At 42.5% G+C, this 21,407-nt stretch overlaps 1 protein-coding gene across 1 annotated transcript in view; it reads right to left on the bottom strand.

Moving 5' to 3' along the window:
* Window positions 1-399: 399 nt before the first annotated feature.
* Window positions 400-21,407, bottom strand: part of P4HA3 (prolyl 4-hydroxylase subunit alpha 3) — a 42,654-nt gene continuing 21,646 nt past the window's right edge. Inside the window, exons 9-16 of the mRNA XM_077777760.1 lie at window positions 19,531-19,694; window positions 19,112-19,288; window positions 12,627-12,691; window positions 11,138-11,297; window positions 7,009-7,071; window positions 3,400-3,468; window positions 1,901-1,997; window positions 400-1,104 (exon numbers count right to left, since the gene is read on the bottom strand). Of these exons, the coding sequence (XP_077633886.1) occupies window positions 1,034-1,104; window positions 1,901-1,997; window positions 3,400-3,468; window positions 7,009-7,071; window positions 11,138-11,297; window positions 12,627-12,691; window positions 19,112-19,288; window positions 19,531-19,694 (866 nt within the window). The 3' untranslated portion in view covers window positions 400-1,033. The remainder of the gene's footprint in view (window positions 1,105-1,900; window positions 1,998-3,399; window positions 3,469-7,008; window positions 7,072-11,137; window positions 11,298-12,626; window positions 12,692-19,111; window positions 19,289-19,530; window positions 19,695-21,407) is intronic.

Raw genomic sequence — 21,407 nt, 5'->3', positions numbered from 1 at the left:
ACAAATATTGCAATTCAGGGCAACGGGGGCTATTATAGAGACACAAACAAAGTAGGGTAGAATCCTAACGCACTCACCCTGCAGGGAAGGGAACTGACCACAATTAAATGATGGAAGTAATTGCAATTTGAGAAACATGAAGAAAATAAATTGTTAACATGCAAGAAAATGGCTGGAGGGTCAGGTGGTCAGGGAAGCCCTCTCTGGAGTGACACTGAGCCTGGAGTGGGACGACGAGAAGAGCTGGCCATGGGGGGACTTAAGATGCAACCAATGCAAAGACCTGAAAGGTGGGGACGATACAGATGGCGATAAGCATAGTGGCTTTAGGAATGGAAAGAATTTCATGTGTCTGGTATGCAATGAGAGGGGAATGATGGGAGGTGAGCCAAGTCAAGATTATAGCATAATCATATATATACTTGTTTTTACTCAGTGTTATCATGTAAGAATATTCTTGGTTGTGAAAAATGATTTATAAACACATTTAATGGCTGTATTAAAAATCATCACATAAAAAAAGAAAATTTCATTTTTTTTAAAAAAAATCATATGAGGTACACTCCTGTTACAGAAACAGTCCCTGCTCAGTCTTCAGCAGAAGTCAGTGGAGAGAAGGGCAAAAAGCCATGGGAGTCAGGCTAGCCCCTTCCTGCAGGTGTCCTCATTGCCACTTCTGGGGCCCTATGGTCAGCGCTCAAAGTGGCAGAAATGTCATTGACTAAACCCCAGGGACAGTTGGCAAATCCTGTTTCCAACACAGAGAGTCTGAACCCCAGAAATTTCTCCCTTTGGCCTTCTTGCCGCCTTCTTTATATGGCCCATCCATTCTATTCTGACTGTGATGGCTTGAGGAGAAACCATGTACATTTTCATGTGTTCCCTGATACAGACCACTTCCTTATCTCCCATTTGCAAGGAACAAGCAATGCTTACAAGGCTGTCTTCCAGAAGGTAGCTCCTAGCTTAGCTTTTTAGCTTCTGGCTTCCCTAGAAAGCCACAGGACTCCACCAGTTTCTCTCAGCCAACATTTTAGTCTTCAGGGCTTGAGCTGCATGGTCTGCGGAATTCCTGTCCATACTCATGTATCCACTTGTTGGCCACTGGGAGAGAAGGGGGAAGAAGAAGAGAGCAGGCTCAACAGAGCAGATGGCAGCAGTGCTCACTCCCAGGGCCATGCGAGGCCCCACTTGCATTCTGCACCCTATGCAACTCACTTGCCTCATCCTCGTCCCAGCCCTGCTACAGACCACAGGATGTTGCTTATAGCAAAGAAGACATTGTCCCCTAGAAAAAGTCTCCGGCAGGTCCTGTCTACTTTAGACTGATCCTCAAATCTTGGGTACTACAGCCACTTACTCTTCATTCATGTAGCTCCTAAAAGTCCACCTCCCCCTGGTGCCAATCCAGAGTAATGAGAAAAAAGGGGTGGCTCTATCTCAGCACAAGAGTCTCTCATCTACTTCTTTTTCTGTCATCAGAACTACCTGTTTTTGGACACATACATGACATAAACACATCTACTGCATATATATCTCTTCCTTGTTTGACCATCTCCTCATGGGGAGGCACTAAATGCTACACACAGTAGCTCAATGGTTCTCTCCTTGGATTAGAGGGCTGGATCTTAGCACCGTTTTCCTCCTCAGCTGTGCTCAGAAATCAAGGCCTGTCTGGTCAGGTCAATGCAATAAACTCACTGAAACCTCTGTGAGAGGATCTGTCCCTTAAGGCTTCCCAATCTGTTGGGGGCAACTAACCCACAACCTGACACAATACAAGGTGGCACTATAATGAAGTTATCGGAACCACAAGGCCATGCTATTTTCCATCCACCCCCTATTTCAATTTACTCTGCTCCCCTCACCCCATTCTTATGCCCAGAAAGACAGGCCTTACCCCACTTATCTCCCACCAGGACAGGACAACCAGCATGAAGTGTGTCTCCATCCCCTTCACCACTCCTATGCAGATTCCACCAAAACAGTGCTGCATTCTGAAAACAAAGGGCGCACCCCAGAGAGGGTCAGCCCAGAATTTCAGTCCTTTGGAAGTACGTGACTAAGACAAATGCATGCATGTCATTAAATGAAAAAATTATCCATGCAGATTGGAAACAAGGCACGCATAAAATGGCACAAAATGGCATAAGCTGCCGTTCACCCATTCATTCATGCATGCGTCATTTACTGAGGGCCATCTCTGCTCCAGGCCCTGAGGTCACAGAGACAAATCATGTCCAGTTCTGCTTCTCAGGAGCCCAGAGTCTCCGTGGAGAGACAAGACATAAAAACAAACCAGGACAAGACCATGTGGCAAGTGTGAAGAGAAAGGTGAACCCACTATGTTACTGGATCACTAAGGAGAGGCAATCAGCAAAAACCACAAGGTGGAACAAAATATTCCTCATAGAATTAAGAACTTAATTCAGATGCTCACCCTTCCTTAGGCACTTACTAATAACACCCCCAGGAAGCAGGCATTATCATACTCCCAACTTTGCCAGCAAGGAAGCTGAGGCTTAGGGGCTTTAAATAATGCAGTTCAGAAGGAGCAAAGTCAAGACTCAAACCCATGTGTTTTGATTCCAAATCCTGTATGTTCCTTTTTCTCCTATACGCAGTTGTTTTCCCCTATACAATTCCTATACACTTAGTTTAACCTTGGCCATTAGAAGCAGTTAAAGCCCAAGGTAATGAGCTTTCCAGGATTCACTGACAGCTTCTGCATTCCCAAGCCCAGAACAGACACCCTGAGTATTCATAGATCCCTGAATTTACTTATGCAATACTTATCATGTGCCTGGCACTGTGCTAAGTGTATTATAGGCTTATATATCTTTATTTCATTCCTGAATTAGATAAGAGCTATGAGGGAGCTTGATTGGTCTGAGACTGGGGGTGGGCGTGGGGGGTGAGATGTCTTATCACATGGCCCTCCTCTGTGCCTCATGTGATTTCATAGTTCTTATTGTCATGTTTTGTTACTGCCTGTTAACTTCTCTGTGAGCTGCTGGATGACAAGGACTAAGTTTTTCCCTGTACCCTCAGTGCCTTCAACCCTCAGTGTTTACTGAATGAATGACTGAGGGGACCAGTTGTTCTAGAGGATCCAAGGGTCACTAAACCTAAGTTCTTACCTTGAGGAGTTTATTGTAATAGAGAAGGCAGACATGTAATCATCTACTTGTAATATAGTCAGAAAATTTTTTAAAAAAAGAGGCACAAGTAACATGTAGCCATCCACATTGAGGAATTATCTTCAATTTTGAGAATCAGGGGAAAACATCTTTTTATCCTCCCTCCCAGGATTAAGCCTGCAGACACAGACAGCATCAAAGCTCAGGTGTTAGTTCTGCACTTATTACCACCGGGTGCTGAGACCAGACCCCTACTTACCTTGACCACAGGCACGCTAAAGTTGGCATAGATGAAGGCGGTGGCTCCTCCAGCTTCCACCGAGCTCAGCTACAATGCCAGAGAAGAGCCAGTGTTGAAATAGCCCCTGACTACCCAACTCTGCCCCACCTGACATCTGATGCCATTTCCACATAGATTCCTTTCTGTGTCCTCTATTTCAACTCTGGAAGAAATACTTATTGAAAGACAATGACTCAATTTAGAAATTAGACTAACTCGATGGCAGTGTTTGCCTCAATCAGTGTTTGCCTGCAGGGCCACAAGAGAAGAGCCTTTAGGAATCCCCCCTTTCTTTATCCTTCCAGTTAACATCCTTATTGAGGGCTACAATAAGTAGATTCGAAGTTTGAGGCCACCAGGAAGAAATCTAGTTTATTATCACAACCCAAGACACACACACAGACCCCTGAAGTACAAGTTTCAAAAACATTCTTAGTACATGAGATACCCTTTGTTATTTTCCATTTTATTTTACTCTATTCTAGTTCAGATTTCTGAAATGCTGACCACATCCTCTAAATTAATTTCACAGCCCACGAATGGGTCATGACTGTGGCTTGCAGAGCACTATTTAGATTACGATTAGTTTTCAAAGTTGGGCATGATAGGACCACTGATTGCAGCTTTGGCATGTTTTTGAGACCACTCATCCTTCTCTCTAGGTAACCTCAGCTAAGGAGTTTCACCACTGGTATATTCTGGAATTGTGGGTATGTTCTCTTAATATGAAGATGTTTTCTGAATGTCAAATATATAAACAATTTAAAAATACAGGAAAATATTTTAAAAATTACTCATCATTTAATCGAGAAAAAAGGACACTTATAATTTACGTACTAATAACTGACATTTATTCAGCATTGACTATATGCTAGATATTATACTAAGTCTTCATGGATATCCTGCTTATTGGATGCATGATATCCTCACAACAGTCCTATAAATTAGAATTGTTATTGTTATAATTCACTTTTTACAGATAGGAAACTGAGTCTCAGATTAAGTACTTCACGAAAGGTAACATAACTCCTCAGTGACTGAGCCTGATTTAACTGAGCCAATGTTAACTACAGAGTCCCTGCTTACAATCTTTATGCTTTACCCTTGAATATTCAGGTTATTTCCAAATATTTACTATTATAAACAACTCTTAATGAGTAAAATCATTTTTTCATCTTACGCTGCTCTTGCAGGAGTCGACCATTAGTATTATTGAGTCCAGAGTGTGTACATGCGTTGAATACTTTTGATACATGCTGCACTAGCAGCACAACACGACAGTGCCAGCCTTACTTCGCCCTGTCTATCGAACAGTCATGGATGCTACCACATTCACCTGTTAGGGGTTAGGATGCTGGCACTTGTTAGAAGAAATTGAGTTGACATGGTGATTCAGAACCTGAAAAATGGCAGTGGTAATTTTTAGCATTTCTCAGCTCCCTGTGACTTTTAGCATTTCTTAGCGACCTTTGGGAAAGTCCATGAGGCAACAATTTGCCCCTTGTGTTCAAGTAACTAACAAACTGGATGATTCTGTTCTAATCCCTGCTGTCGGCAGCTGTGGGCTTTCCTGCATTCCTAAACCTGTGGTTTTGCAGTATGGTGGGAAGGAATGACTTATCCAACAAATTAAAAAGAGAACCTGACCTGTGTGCTATGAAGCTCCTGAGCAGGATTGCGAGGTCGGTGGGGTAGGACTAAACCTTTCACTGTTTTGTATGGGGACTGATCTTATCCAGTTTGAACAGAAAATTACAAACTTGATTTCAGCTCAGTCTCTGTACATCTTATAGATTATTTTCTCCCTACAATATTACTCTTAGGTTCTCCCACAAACCCTAATGCTTGTTGTTAGAAATGTTTATGATGGTCTTTGGACATAACCTAGCACTTCCTAGGTCCCATGATGCCAGTGCCCCTTTAAGGGGTCCTATACCTTCTTGTGGGATACAATGATAGAAACATACCAGATAAAACTTCATAGAGTAATGTTCCCTTGCATTATCTCATCAAATCCTCATGACAACCCTATGAGGAGGCACGGACAAGAAAATGAGCTCAAAGGATTGATGTAATTTGTGCTGAGGCCACATATATTAAGTGGCAGAACCAGAATTAGGCCAACTCTAAGTGCATCCCATTCCACTGTGCAAGCCCAAAGTGCATTCCAGTTCACTGTCACAAATGCTTAAAACCCACACGTACATGCACATGTGTCTGTGCACTCACCCCCCACACCCCCCCCCACACACACTTGCATTTTGCCATTTAAAACTGCAAGGCTCTTGCATTGATAATAATTACCATATTATCGTATGATAAATATTACCATAGTAACTAGACCTCTGTAACCAGGGAACCAGAGATAGGAGATACTAGGGAAGTAAAGGACAGGGAGATACTGCCCCCTAGATGTCCTACTCTTTGGTTGATAACAATATTTGTCACTGTGACCTCCCATGCCAGCCTGAGTCATCAACCAGGGATGCAACCAGCTGCAGGCAATAAGACACGCCCCCTGCCTCGAGAGCTGATGTCCCTCTGATCAGAACACTCAGAATGACCACTAGAGTTCAGACACATTGGAAGTGACAGCCTTCCAGTTCTGCAAGTAGTAGAAAACTGAGTCATGTGAGGAAATACAATGGGATCACCAGTATTACAGACCATAGTGTGGCCTCTAGTTGTCCTTTCTTGGCTGTCCTGTGGAGACAACACAGCACTGACCAAAGAGGGAATGCTAGGGTGGGGCGTGTCTGCCATTCTAATGAGCCTGAAACCAGGACTTCATCTTTGGGGGTTATGTAGAGCCCTTCTATAACATGTTTATCCCTTCAGTGAACAGTAATACACCTCTTATAATTTAAGTGACAGGTGATTGAAATTATGACTTGTCCATAAGGAAGGAACTAAGCCCACACGATCTGAAGGTAAGGGACTAGATGAGATAATAGCAACTAAGTTCAATTCCTGTAGAATCAGGTCAGAAATTAGGAGAGGAGGCCAATTGATTGGTTAAGGGGGGTCTAAGGCCGATTTTACTGAAGATTTATGGGGAGATAGGAAAGAGAATTTTCACTACATATAAGAGAGCATCTCAGTAGGCATCTCTATTCTTCTATAATCTTAACTGTCTCATTTCTCTTTCCTCTTTCCCATCATGGCTCCACAACCTCATCTCTCGGTCCATGCTTTCCAACACCAGCCAGCTAGTCTTTGGAACCTCAAAGATAGAGACCCTCATAATCTCTTTCTGTGTTTGTCAAATCCCAGGATCTCTCAGCCTTCAATGTAAACCCACTTCCCTTCCTAATTACTGTCTATGAGAAGGTCATATTTAAGTGTATGCAGTATAAGCTCTTTGAAGGCAGGAACTCTGACTTATATTTCTTTAGCTCCTATAGTGCCTAAAAAACTACTGTCTGAAAGTCACAAAAGTCTCAGAGATTTTTGTGCTGGATAGATAGATAGATAGATAGATAGATAGATAGATAAATCAATATCTGATACTGTTTTGAAAATCATAAAATAAAGCAGTATAAACAGTCATTGAATAAGAGGCTCTGCTCCTTCCAAAGCAAGACTCACATAGATCATAAATGTTGCAACTCGGTTCCCAGACTTCATTCTGTACAGTGGGCTGGTTGGTGACTGAAACAAAAATAAAACATATCATTATTTTATGCACATGGCACCAGAGTAACAGTCAGGATCCCAGCATAATACAGGTAGGAAAATGAGGGTGTCACAGAGGGCTATTCCCTTGAGCCACACCTAGCTGAGTACTCACCTTGCTGGCAGGTACTCCATTACTGTTTTTCTTTTACTAATTTATCAGAGACTCATTTAAATGAATTGTATTTAGTTGATCCTTGAACAATATGGGTTTGAACTGTGCAGGTCCACTTGTACATAGATTTTTTTCAATAAGTACTGTAAACATGTTTTTTCTTCCTTATGATCTTCTTAATAACATTTCTTTTATCTAGCTTATTTTATTATAAGACTACAGTATACAAAACATATACAAAATATGTGTTAATCAATGGTTTATGTTATCAGCAAGACTTCCGGTCAACAGTAGGCTATGAGAACTTAAGTGTTTGGAGTGTCAAAAGTTATACAGATTCTTGACTGTGCAAAGGGTTGGCCTGAGCTGGTTAAGGGTCAACTGTGCTAATCAAACAATTGCCTGTCAGTAGTGAAAGTACTATCTGAGGTTAACTGTACCTTCGGTTCCAGTGAAATAAAGAAATTTTTAGATACACTATTACAGATAATTACTCTGTAGGAACACAAAGTAGTAAGACTGGAGTTCCCAATTATTTGCCAAAGAGACACACTGTTTTGTCATAGGACATTGTTCTGTTCTATGACAAATATATAACTGAGATATAATTAACATACCATAATATTCACTCATTGTAAGAGTACTTTTCAGTGAGTTTTGGTAAATTTTAACAGTTGTGCACCACTCCCACAATCCAATTTAAGAGCACTTGTCTCAGCTTAAAAAGTTGTCTTGTGTCAGTTTGCAGTCAGTCCCTATCTCACCCTCAACCCTGGGCAACCACTTATGTGCCTTCTTTCGTTATAGTTTTGCCTTTTCTAGATATTTCATAATAAACAGACTCCTAAAATATGTAGTCTTTTGTTATTTGGCTTCTTTCACTTAGCATAGTGTTTTTAAGGTTCATCTGTATTGTTAGATATATCATAGTTCATTCCTTTTTATTGCTGAGTAGTAGTCCATTGTGTGGATATAGAAAAATTTGTTTATTCATTCAGCTGTTGATGAGCATTTGAGTTGTCTATAATTCTTAGCTATTACCAATAAAGCTGTTATAAACATTCTTGTACAAGTCTTCTTATTTAAGTTTATTTGTTTTGAGAGAGAGAGAAAAAGAGTGAGCGAGTGGGGAGGGGCAAGAAAGAGGGTGGGAGAGAGAGAGAATCCCATGCAGGCTCTGCACTGTCAGCACAGAGCCCAGTGCAGGGCTCAATCTCATGAACTGTGAGATCTTGATCTGAGCTGAAATCAAGAGTCGGATGCTTAACCAACCTTGCTGCCTAGCGCCCCTCTTATACAAGTCTTTGTATGGACATATTTCCTTTTCTCTGGGGTAAAATACTTAGGAGCGGAATAGTTGGATCATATGTAGGTGTATGTATAACTTTTTAATTTTTTTAATGTTTCTTTTTTTTTTTTTTGAAAGAGAGACAGAGACAGTGCAAGCTGGGCAGGGAAGACAGAGAGGGATATACAAAATCTGAAGCAAGCTCCAGGCTCTGAGCTGTCAGCACAGAGCTCAAATTCACAAACCGTAAGATTATGACCTGAACAGAAGTTGGATGCTTAACCAACTGAGCCACCCAGGCACCTCTGTATGTATAACTTTTTAAGAAACTGCCAAAATATTTTCCAAAGTGGCTGTACCATTTCACATTTCTATCAGCAATGTATGAAAGTTTGAGCTCCTGCATAGTACCATCAATACTTGATATTTTCTGTCTTTGTTATTTAGCCACTGTAATAGGAGTATGGTGCTATCTCACTGTGGTTTAAATTTTTACTTCCCTAATGACATTGAGCATATTTTTGTGCACTTATTAGCCCTTCATTTATTTCATTTGGTGAAGTATCCATTCAAACAACATATTTCATTATTAACCTATACATAATATTAATTCAAATAAGCCCATTTTTAACATATTATTTATTTATTTAATTTAAAGTTTATTTATTTATTTTGATAGGGTGGGTGGAGCAGAGAGAGAGAGGAAGAGAGAGAATCCCAAGCAGGCTCCACACTGTCAGCACAGAGCCCAATGTGAGAATCAAACTCATAAACTGTGAGGTCATGACCTGAGCTGAAATTAAGAATCAGAAACTTAAGTAACTGAGCCACCCAGGGACCCCTCAAATAAGCCCATTTAAAAAACTTGAGTTATGGGGTGCCTGGCTGGCTCAGTCAGTAAAACACACAACTCCTGATCTTGGGCCTATCTATGAGTTCAAGCCCCAAATTGGGCATAGAGCTTACTTAGATAGATGATAGATAGATGATAGATAGATAGATAGATAGATAGATAGATAGATAGATAGATAAAGAAAAATTTAAGAGGGCGCCTAGGTCGGTCAGTGGGTTAAGTGTCCGACTTCAGCTCAGGTCATGATCTCACAGTTTGTGGGTTGGAGCCCCATGTCAGGCTCTGTGCTGACAGGCAGCTCAGAGCCTGGAGCCTGCTTCAGATTCTGCATCTCCCTCTCTCTCTGATCCTCCCCTGCTCATGCTGTCTCTCTCTCTCTCTCTCAGAAATAAATAAAACATTAAAAAAAAATTTTTTAAGAAAAAATTGAGTTGTTTATCATTGAATTATAAGTTCTTTATATGTTTTGAATACAAGTTCTTTATCAGATATATGATTTATGGATGTTTTATTCTAGTTAGTGGTTTGTCCTTTAATTTTCTAATGATGTGTTTGAAAAGCAAATGATTTTAATTTTGAAGAGGTCCAATTTATCACTCTTTTTTTTTTTTAATTTTTTTTTAATGTTTTATTTATTTCTAGGAGAGAGAGAGAGAGAGAGAGACAGCGTGAGCAGGGGAGGGTCAGAGAGAGAGGGAGTCACAGACTGAAACAGGCTCCAGGCTCTGAGCTGGCAGTCAGCACAGAGCCCGACGCGGGGCTCGAACCCACGAACCGCGAGATCATGACCTAAGCAAAAGTCAGACGCTTAACCGACTAAGCCACCCAGGCACCCCCAATTTAGCACTCTTAATTTTTCTTTTATGGATTATGTTTTGCTATCCTAAGAAACTTTGCCTCATCACAAAGATTTCTCTATGTTTCCTTGTAGACATTTTAGAGTTTTGCATTTTACATTTAGGTCTATAATCCATTTTCAGTTAATTTTTGTATATGGTGTGAAGTAAGGGTCTAAAGTTGTTGTTGTTGTTGTTTGTATTTTGCAAGTAGATATCCAGTTGTCCCAGAACCATTTGTTGAAGAGTATCTTTTCCTCACTGAATTTCCACAGCACTTTTGTCAAAATTCAATTGGCCATAAATGTGTGGGTTTATTTCTGGACTTTGTTCTGTTCCACTGACCTATGTATTTATCCTTATATCAATACCACACAGCCCTGATTATTGTAGCTCTATATTACATTTTGAAATCAAGTAGTGTTGTGTCCTCCAACTTTGTTCTTTTTCAAAATTTTGGCTTTCCTGGGTCCTTTGTATTTCCGTATACATTTTAGGATCAGCTTATTAATTTTCATAAAAATAAGTCCCTCCTCGAATTTTGATAAAGTTTGGGTTGAGTCTATAGATCAGTTTGGGGGAGATCTTTTAATCCTCAAAAATTACTTGCTAAATACACATCAACAAAGATGGGCTGTTGAAATCATGTGGAAAGGAAAGTGATTGGAAAAAAGACAATTTTCACTGAGAAGTCCCTGGATGAAGCAAGACAGAAGGGTACATTCTTCTCCCCACTAGCAAATTTTAGAGAGGGGTGACGGTGGCCCAAAAGGAAATGAGTCAGCAGCAGTCTGCTTGAAACTAAGGCTTTCAGACTTCCTGCAACAAGAGTCTTTGTTCTAAGATTTCACTTGGTATTCCCTGAGAGCATGTTAAGGGCTCTGCCTCAGAGAAATAAAGAATAACCTGGTTCTCTACCCCAGGAGATTGATCATTGACCCCATAGTTACCGTAGCATGGTCAAAGTGAGGCTCATAGTGACCGCCGATTCCATAGTTCACCACCTGGAGATACTCTGCATAGGGAGGCTGGACATCAAGGCCTGTGAGGGCACCAATGCGATGATCAAGGGTTACCAGCAGTGGGTCAACAGTGTCCTTCAGCCAGGCACTAAAACACACCACAGGTTGGAGCATCAATGATCTGATTCCAGAAATGACTATATGTCTGTGAATGAATGAGTTACATCTATTGCCAGAAGGAAGGATGGAAGGAAGGAAGGCTGAAAAAACAGCATAAGCACAGACATGGAGGTATAACAATATAGAGTATGCACAAGTGTGAAAGCATTTGGTCTATGAAAGAAGTAATGAGAGACAAGTCTGGAAAAGCAGGTTCAGGACATGTAAAAAGGTGAGGACACCATGGTCATAAAACTGGTCTTTACGGGTATGAATAATCAGTGAAGGCTGGTGGGCAGGAAAGTGATTTGGTGGTTAGGAGTTCACTGGTGGCCTTTGAAGGACCAGTTCCAGAGAAGCTGTGAGAACAGAATGAAAATTCAAACAGATTTTGGTAGGGATGCAGAGTGATGGTAGGGAAAAAAGAGGAGGTAATGAGGGTCTTAGTTTCTTTACCTGAGAAGTAAAAAGAATACCACCTACCCCCCCTAAAAGCAATGAGTCTAAGTAGAAGGTCGAATTTTCTCTTTGACACTACAGTGTCATAAAGGTTAGAAAAGCAATGAAGCTGAGGCCATATGGACCTTCCAAAGTTTAGAAAATAACTCCTAATAAAAGGTCACAAAATGTACCAGACCAAAGAAGTTAAGCCAAATGATTCTGAATCAAAACTTTCATTATTCACCTCACTTCCCAAACAAAAACTATCCACTCATCCTGAGGTCTGGCTTCTCCCCATGGATGCTGCTGTCACCGTCTCTCATGGCTCGGATGGGGACTCATCCTCTTACCAATCCTAAGTCCTGTCTTTACAGTGCAAATCAAGGATTGGGGGAAGAGGATAAAGCTGGGCGCTCAGCTGAATCTGCCTCTCTAGAAGCCATCAGGTCCAGAGATTCTGGCCACCCTTCTTGCCTGAATGTTGGCAAGTCATGTTCTGAATATGAGTCAGGAAGTGGGAATGGAATATTATAAAGTCAAATTCCAAATGGGGACAGGACTGAATTCTCTGGAAAAGCAGTCCTGATTAGGAGAATAAGTGCACACTTATTTTCTGGTTTGGGGCACAGGAGCTATGTCAAGTCTTTCCCTAAGGGCCTCCTAGTTAAGTCCTCAGACCATATAACCTGTCAAAGGCCCTTGGGTGAGGGGAGTGGAAATTTCTTCCTCTCAACAAGAATGTACAGACACAACATATGAGCTCTGGATTCTCTAGAAGCATCTCTGGATGGCTACTGCTGACCTTCCATTGTGCCACAGGCCTGAGGACAGGCAGCAAGTATGACCGGAGTCCCTACCATGGAAGGACCTCTCTTACCTTTTGCTGATGCGGTACTCCACTGGCAACTGCTTCTCACCTGATGCCACCACGGATCTCTGTAGCTGATGGACATAAGAGAAAGTACAAGTGGTTATGATGTGAAGGGAAGGACTCTATCATTTCCATAGACATGCCCCTCACTTCAATGTAAACCTAACAATCACCATTTCAAAAGTTTGGGAGGTACCAGGGTGACTCAGTCAGTTAAGCATGACTCTTGATTTCAGTTCAGGTAATGATCCCAGGGCCGTGGGATGGAGCCTCGTGTTAGGCTCCACACTCGGCATGGAGCCTGCTTAAGATTTCTCTCTCTCTCAGGGCACCTGGGTGGCTCAGTTGGTTAAGTGTCCGACTTTGACTCAGGTCATGATCTCACGGTTCATGGGTTCAAGCCTCGCGTCGGGCTCTGTGCTGGCAGCTAGCTCAGAGCTCAGAGCCTGGAGCCTGCTTCTGATTCTGTGTCTCCCTCTCTCTCTGACCCTCCCCTGTTCACTCTGCCTCTCTCTCTCTCAGAAATAAATAAGATATTAAAAGAAAAAAAATGTTTCTCTCTCGCGCGCTCTGCTCCTCCCCCACACATGCACACTATCTCTCAAAAAGTTATTTTGCTTATGCTACAAATTTAGTGATAGCTATCAATCTCAAAAATAAGAAATAATAAGTAACCAAAAAAATCTCAGAGCTAAAAATAACCTTTAGCATCGTATCTGGTAGCCAATAAGCACTCAATAAAAGTTTGTTAACTGAAATAAAGTGCTATTTGAATCCCTTTTGTATCTGAGACTCTGGGTTCTGTCAGAACAAGGTTGTTTCTCACTCTTCTTTGTCTCCTAGTAGCACAGGGCCTGGCCTACAGTAAGCACTCAGTGTTTGTCAAATTAAATGAACACCTCTAACAAACAGGGAAACTCCTTACCCTTGGGCACAGCCCACTCCTCTGAACAATTCTGACAAAGCCTTTCTCTACAAAGAATCAAAATCTGTTTTGCTGCTACTGCCTTAATTACAGGGGGGAAAACCCAAACAGGTTCAAAGTTGTTAATTTAACTGTTTCTATTTTGTTCTGAGTGTGTAGATATAAATTTTAAATTCTTTATTTATTTATTTTGAGAGAGAAAGAGACCACATGAGCAGGAGAGGGGCCGGGAGAGGGAGAGAGAATCCCATGCAGGCTCCGCAATGTCAGTGCCCCCAAAGCAGGGCTCTATCCCACGTACCAAGCTGTGACATCATGACCTGAGCTGAAATCAAGAATCAGACGCTTAACTAACTGAGTCACCCAGGCGCCCCTAAATTTTTTAAATAAAGTGGCTTCTAACTGTACCAGAAACAGAAAGATAATTTTTTTTTATTAGGGAGAGGGACAGAGGGAGAAAGAGAGACAGAGAGAGGGAGAGAATCTTCTTATCAATGTTTATTTTTGAGAGAGAGAGAGAGAAAGTATGGGAAGGGGAGGGGCAGAGAGAGAGGGAGACAGAGAATCCGAAGCAGGCTCTGGGCTGACAGGAGAGAGCCTGATGTAGGGCTTGAACTCGGGAACTGTGAGATCATGATCTGAGCCAGCCAGGCACAACCAACTGAGCCTTCCCAGGTTCCCCGAAGCAGAGAGAGAGGGAAGAAGGGAAAGAATCTTAAGTAAGCTCCATGCTCAGTGCAGACCCTGACACGGGGCTTGATTCCAGAATTCTGGATCATGACCTGAGCCAAAATCAGGAGTCAGACACTCAATCAACTGATCCACCCAGGCACCCCAGAAAGAGAAATATTTATATAAGGATGTGTCTACTTCTGCATCTGTCATCAGAATGTCACCTCCATGATGACAAGTCTTGTTATTCCTGTGTCTCTAGGGTCCAGAGAAAGCTTGGCAGGGAGTAGGTGCTCAATATTGGTGAAATGAACAAATGAATGAATGAATGAACCAGAGTTCTGTACTTAATGACCCAACCCTGGCACTTCACAGGCATTCAGAGCAGAACAGAAGGCAATGAACTGCGCAAGACATACACCCTTTCCCTTCTTGGAGGCTTCTATAGTATTATTGTTCCTGCTGCTAAACCAGGTAGACAACTTTGAAAAAGTCTCGTCCTTTCCTTGGACCCATTACCCTCGCTATAAAATGCAGCATGTGAACAACACATTCTTGTGAGGTCCTCTCAGCCTATCCTTGTATGGTACCAGGATGCAGGAAATCAGCAGATGACTGATCATTCTTCTGTCTAGTCCTTCACCCGGCATCCTCCCCTGAGACCTTTGTAAAGGATAGAGGAGACATTCTTAGAGGAGTTACTCCCTTATGTTTTTCTAGGGCAACATCAGTGGTTTAAAGAAAAATCCTAGGGGGGGAGCCTGGGTGGCTCAGTCGGTTAAGCATCCGACTTCAGCTCAGGTCATGATCTTGCGGTTCGTGGGTTCAAGCCCCGCGTCAGGCTCTTTGCTGACTGCAAGCTCAGAGCCTGGAGCCTGTTTCAGATTCTGTGTCTCCTCTCTCTCTGACCCTCCCCTGCTCATGCTGTCTCTCTCTCTCTCTCTCTCTCATAAATAAATAAATAAATACAAACTTTAAAAAATAAAATAAAATAAATAAAGAAAAATCCTAGGGATTCTCCACTCCACCTCCCTCCCCACTATAAAGCCACCTTGCTCTTAATCCCTTTAACATTTATTGTACACCAGCAAGTCGTTCACTTGTGGGGGCAAATATTTATTGATTATTCTCTGTGCTGAGCCCCATGCTAGGCACTGGAAATACAACATATGGAGCAGACATGAGTCTGCAGTGGGACCATAATGGACAAGTACAGGGCACTAAATAAACATTAAGAAGGAGCATGTAGTCCCTTCTGATGGGGGACAGGAAGGCTTCCCAGGATGTGCAAAAGACAACTGGAATCATACAGGTGAAAAGAGGCCAAGGGAAGAGTGATTTAGGCAGAGAGAAGAGTGTGTGCAGAGGCTAGTGAAACCATGGTCTGTTCATGGAGGTGCAAATTGTTTAGTGAGGCTGAGGTGTCAAGTGCAAGGGGCACATGCTGTGAAGCAGATGAGCAACAGGCAGGCCAAAGAGCATTAAGTGACTAAATTAAAGTGACCCATAAAGGAGTTCAAGCAAGGGCTTGACATGATCAGATGCAACCTTTTAAAGCTTACTCTGGCTGCCTTGGGCATAATATGGGGCAGCTAGGCATCCCAAGAAGGATGGCATACCATCCCTCCTACTTTACAGTCTAGTTGAAGACACAGGATGCTAACCCTTGAAACAGCTAGTGATACTGCTAGGAATTTACCCAAGGGATACAGGAGTGCTGATGCATAGGGGCACATGTACCCCAGTGTTCACAGCAGCACTTTCAACAATAGCCAAATCATGGAAAAGAGCCTCAGTGTCCATCAGCTGACAAATGGATCAAGAAGATGGGGTTTCTCTATACGATGGAATACTACATGGCAATGAGAAAGAATGAAATCTGGCCATTTGTAGCAACGTGGATGGAACTCGAGGGTGTTATGCTAAGTGAAATAAGTCAGGCAGAGAAGGACAGACACTCTGTGTTTTCACTTATATGTGGAAAGGAGAAACTTAACAGAGGACCATAGTGGAGGGGAAGGGGAAAAAAATAGTTAAGGAGAGGGAGGGAGGCAAACCATAAGAAACTCTTAAATACTAAGAACAAACTGAGGGCTGATGGGCACTTGTTGGGATGAGCACTGGGTGTTATATGGAAACCAACTTGACAATAAACTGTAAAAGAAAACAAAGTGATACCAGATGACAGAAAAATGGCAGAATAAATGAAAAAAATTAAGGACTAGACAACTGGTGACAAAAGCTTTGCATTCAAAAAAGAGAAGTTCTTGTACGTAGCCCCAAGAAATGCTCTGAATAAAAAAAAAAGAAAAGTTCTACTGAAAGAGCCCATGAAAGTGGACCAAAGTGACAGGGCTAGTGGGCCCAGGGGGGCACGTTTCAGGAATGGGAAGGATGTGGGCAGAGGGAGAAGTGGCAAGACAGCATTCTCTGGGATGGGAAGCAGATTAATTAAATTCAACACAAGCCACCTAAGCCTTTGGGCTCAGTTCCCAGGCAGCAGCCCCACCCTATGAGCCAAGGCTTATTCCTGGCAAAGCCAAAGACCAAACAGGGATCGGCATCTCCAGATGAGCTTCTGGGAAAAGGGAGAGTGGCAATGTCTGTGCAGGCCAAATAGATGACCTGGCCACAAAGGACTGCCGGGTGGGCTGCCTGTCCTAAGGAAAAAGTAGCCGCTGGCCAAATACCACCACTGGCTCAGTAAGATGCCAAAGCTACTAAAGGTACTTTGTTCCAATTGACCAGTGAAGCTTAATCTCTCAAAAGTCTTCTGCACACAGATTCCAGACTTCGCCGGAGGGGCTTCTGGATGAGATGATTACTTCTACTCTTATTCCTCCAATCCACGTCTGCTGGCAAAATCTTCCTTGAAATCAACAGCCTGATCATGCCCATCTCCTGTTTAAACCATCCGACAGCTCTCCCCTGCCTATGGGATAGCATCCAAGCTCCCCAGCATGGGATTTTCAGCACTTCCTCATGGCATCTCACCATGTAGCTTCGTCTCTAATCACCTTCCACCCCATCCCTTGTGCACTTCAGCAAAGCTTTACCCCATTCTCTGAACACACTGCATATGAGATGACGTCCTTGCATATGGTTTTGTCTTCCTGCAATACCCTATTGCCATCTTGTTACTCTGATGAATTTCACATGTGCAGAGAAGCCTCCATTTCTCCCTCCTCTCCCATCTGCCTTTCCCTCAGAGGAAGGTTCACTTTGTGATGCCGCCACAGCACAGCTCCCTGCACACACCTCTATGATGGCACCTATCACAGGGCAGTGTAAATATCTGTCTTCCCCCATTAAGCTGTGAGCCCCCAAAGGGAAAGAGCCAGTACTTAATCTCTGTGCCTGTCCAGCACCCAGAACAATGTGTGGCCCACAGCAGGCTCTGTACTATTGGTGAACAGCCAAATAACTGCCTGGATGAACAGCTACCATCAAGGGCACGATGACATAAGTAATTCAGAAACAGCCTTAATATGCCATTTGTAAAGAGGCAACATGCTTATAAAAATGAGAGAGATGGTGGTATTTTTCTAAATATTTGCCACACTTCCTGGGGGAGGATTAAACTCATTGTGGCCACAAGCTTTGCCTTGACCAATGAAACAAGGACAAAAGTATTGTCTGGCTCTTCGAAGCAGAAGCTTTAGGAGCCAGCTAGGAGTTTGCCCATCTCTGTCTTTTTTGTCTCCTACGAGACTGGAAATGTCCCAAACAAAGGCTGCTCTGTCAGGCTGGGTCTCAAAGTGAGGACAGTTCTATGCCATAACTGCAGCCAACCCAAAGCAGACGCATAATGTAAGAAACAAATCTTTGTTGTGTCTGAGATCTGGGGGCTGTTTGTTACTGAACATAATTTAGCCTAAGTTGGCTGAGATAGGAAGGCAGAATTACAGAGCAGCCATCGACATACCCTTAAATTCCAAGTCTGGCTCTAGATACATATGTGACCTTCATTAAGTATCTTCCCCTCTCTGGGCCTTTGTTTCCTCTTTAATAAAATAACCTACTTAAACTAATCTTTCTACTCTGTAATTCTGTAAATCTGTACTAGGATATAATTCTTTACCCATCATTTTACCCTTTTCTTTAAAGTTTTTTTTTTTATATATATATATTTAAGTATTCTGTACGCCCAACAAGGGGCTTGAACTCATGAGCCTGAAATCAAGAGTTGCATGCTTTTCTAACTGAACCAGCCAGGTGTCCCCTCACCCTTTTTTTTAAAAAAAAATTTTTAATGTTTATTTATTTTTGAGACAGAGAGAAACAGAGCATGAGCTGGGGAGGGGCAGAGAGAGAGGGAGACACAGAATCTGAAACAGGCTCCAGGCTCTGAGCTGATCAGCACAGAGCCTGATGCAGGGCTTGAACCCATGAACCATGAGATCATGACCTAAGCGGAAGTCAGATGCTTAACTGACTGAGCCACCCAGATGCTCCAACCCCCTCACCCTTTCTTAAAAAGAAATTTCTACCCATTGTGTGGAATGATTGACATTGGTAAGGAGGGATACTTACTTTTGAAATTTTTAGGTAAAATTTACATATAATGATATGTACAGATCTCAAGTATACCATTTGCTGAATTTTAACAAATGCACACACCTGCATACTCCACATCCCTAACAAGATATCAAGAGCACATTTTCAACACCGCAGAAAATGCCCCTGTCCCCTTTCCCAGCCAATTTCCTCCTCTGAGAACCAACAGCTACTGTGATTTTTTTCCACCATTGATTTGTTGTATGGAATGGCTGGCATTTTGAATTCCTGGCCGGATACAGTGTGTAGTTGTTCAGGCTGACTGTTCTCACATTCTTGAACTCCAGGCATGTGATGACACAAAGAGAAGTTCTTGGCAGGCTTTGGGGACACTCACCCATGGTTCTGCAAGTCCTCTAATTTTCTGAGCCTCCAAGTCACTGACAAAGTCATGGTAGAGAACAACGTAGGGCTCCAGGTGGATGACCTCCTTCCGGATGGGCTGGAGCAGCAGGTAGGGGCTGGAATTTGTCTCATAGGAGCAGTAGAGGCTAGGGATCTGGTAGTGAGTAGGCTAGAAGGAAAGCTTAGAATCAGCATAAGACATGAAGGGTCTAGGAGCCGAAGCCAATATAGGGGAACTACGGCATAAAATCCTAGCACGCGGGAGATTCAGAATGCAGTCACTCTGATGCCGTCCAAATGAGCTTGATTTTTTTAATGCATCAGCCTTTTCCCCTCACATCATTTCCAATTCTACCTTCTCTTTCTCTAGCTAAGCCTCTTCCCTCTTTATCTTTCCCTGAGGAATCTTACCTGGGACCCCAAGGTCTGACATAACCCTTCGTAGGTGTCTCTAGTCTGCAGGTGGGGTACATTGGGCCTCTGGATGACAGCCTCAGCTACCACCTGGTTGGGGCTCTCTGCCAAGAGTTTTTCATATTTCAACACATTCCTGGCCATCCTCTTATTATCTGGGCCTGGAGGAAAGCAGAGCAGGGAATAATACAGATTACCAAACAGCGGCTGCAGTGAGTGCTTCTAAGGTTTCCTACAGCTTCCCTGTTGCACATGACCAACCACTGCACACCCTGAATAACTCCTGTGTCCATGTACAGGAGGATGGAAGACCCTCACTCCCAGAAAGGTACCTGATATTAAAGAAGATTGAGGTAGGCCTGGTAGATCTGAAGGCGCAAAGGACTTTGGAAGGAAAGTGGTACTTAACACTGTCAAACCAAGGGATCAGAAGGATGACAGTTCTCAGATAGCGTGATGGTAAGTTTTATGTATAGGGAAGAAGCTTCACTCATTCATTCATTCATTCATTCACCCATTCAATAAATGTTCAGTGAATATCTACCATGTACTGGATGCAGTGCTAGAGACTAACTTCTCAGAGTTTAGAACCTAATGGAGAAAAGATATGTTCAATAACTACTTACAATGAAACCTGTAAATGCCATGGAAGAGAAGTCCAGAGAGCCAAAGCCTATAGCAGAGAGACCCAACCTATTCTTCGCTGGAGCAGTGAAAGCTAATTAATTCATTTCCAAATCTACTAGATTCTTGAAAAATCCTTAACTGGCCTAGATACAGAACAGTACAGTATGAGACAAGGGAGTTCTAGACTTCGGTTCTAGCCTGGGTTCCCACAGGGCTCTTATGTCTTATTTGTGCGCACCTGTTGGTACCCACTTTGGCTGTAAGATGCCCAAGGGGTTGGCAGCCACCCACGGCCTGGTAGCCTCTGTGCATGATTTTCAGTGCCTCTCAGAAGGATGTGCTGAATTGTTCTAATATTTCCAAAGCATCTTTCTCTGAGGAGCTCAGTGTGCTCCTAACTATCACCACCACCACCCTGGTAAAAGAGGGGATAGTGTTACCATCTTTTTTTTTTTTTTTTTTTNAAAAAAGAGGGTTATTTTTTTTTTTTTTTTTTTTTTTTTTTTTTTTTTTTTTTTTTTTAACAAAAAGGGAAATGAAGTTTGGGAGAATGGAAATGATGAGCCCAAAACCTCAGTGAAAATATTGCAAAGCCAGAAATGAAACCAGTAATTTCAATTTGTTGTGTCCTGCTTATCCACCTATAACTGTGCACAGTTTGGGTTCTCTGGGACAGACAGGGATTTTAATAGATCAAGCACAAAGAAATAAAGAAGGATTGGGTTATCATTTTGCCTGTTTTAATTGCTCACATGTTTCCAGACCATACGGCTACTTCCTTATCCTACTGTTTGCCTGATTATCAGAATGGAATAATGTTACTAAATCGATTCATTAAGAAGTGATAAATACATACAATTGCAAAGTCCTATGTGAAACACCTTATAAATATTAAAATATAATAGTGATTATTTAGTTACCTTAGTATCTCAATATCTTTAAAAAATTTTTTTAATGCTTATTTATTTTTGAGAGACAGAGAGAGACACCGTGTGAGCAGGGGAGGGGCAGAGAGAAAGGGAGACACAGAATCTGAAGCAGGCTCCAGGCTCTGAGCTGTCAGCACAGAGCCCGACACAGGGCTCAAACTCATGACCTGTGAGATCATGACCTGAGCTGAAGTCAGATGCTTAGCTGACTGAGCCACCCAGGCTCCCTGAGTATCTCAGTATCTTATCAGAGGGAAACGTGGGAAACCATCTTCTACCAAAATTTTAAGCAAAAATTTCCAAGCAGAGGGCTAAGCT

This window comes from Crocuta crocuta, unplaced genomic scaffold (genome assembly GCF_008692635.1).
Source record: "Crocuta crocuta isolate KB4526 unplaced genomic scaffold, BGI_CrCroc_1.0 scaffold271, whole genome shotgun sequence".
Classification (NCBI taxonomy): Eukaryota; Metazoa; Chordata; class Mammalia; order Carnivora; family Hyaenidae; genus Crocuta; species Crocuta crocuta.
The sequence above is the reverse complement of the archived record's forward strand: the minus strand, read 5'-3'. Positions and strand labels throughout refer to the sequence as shown.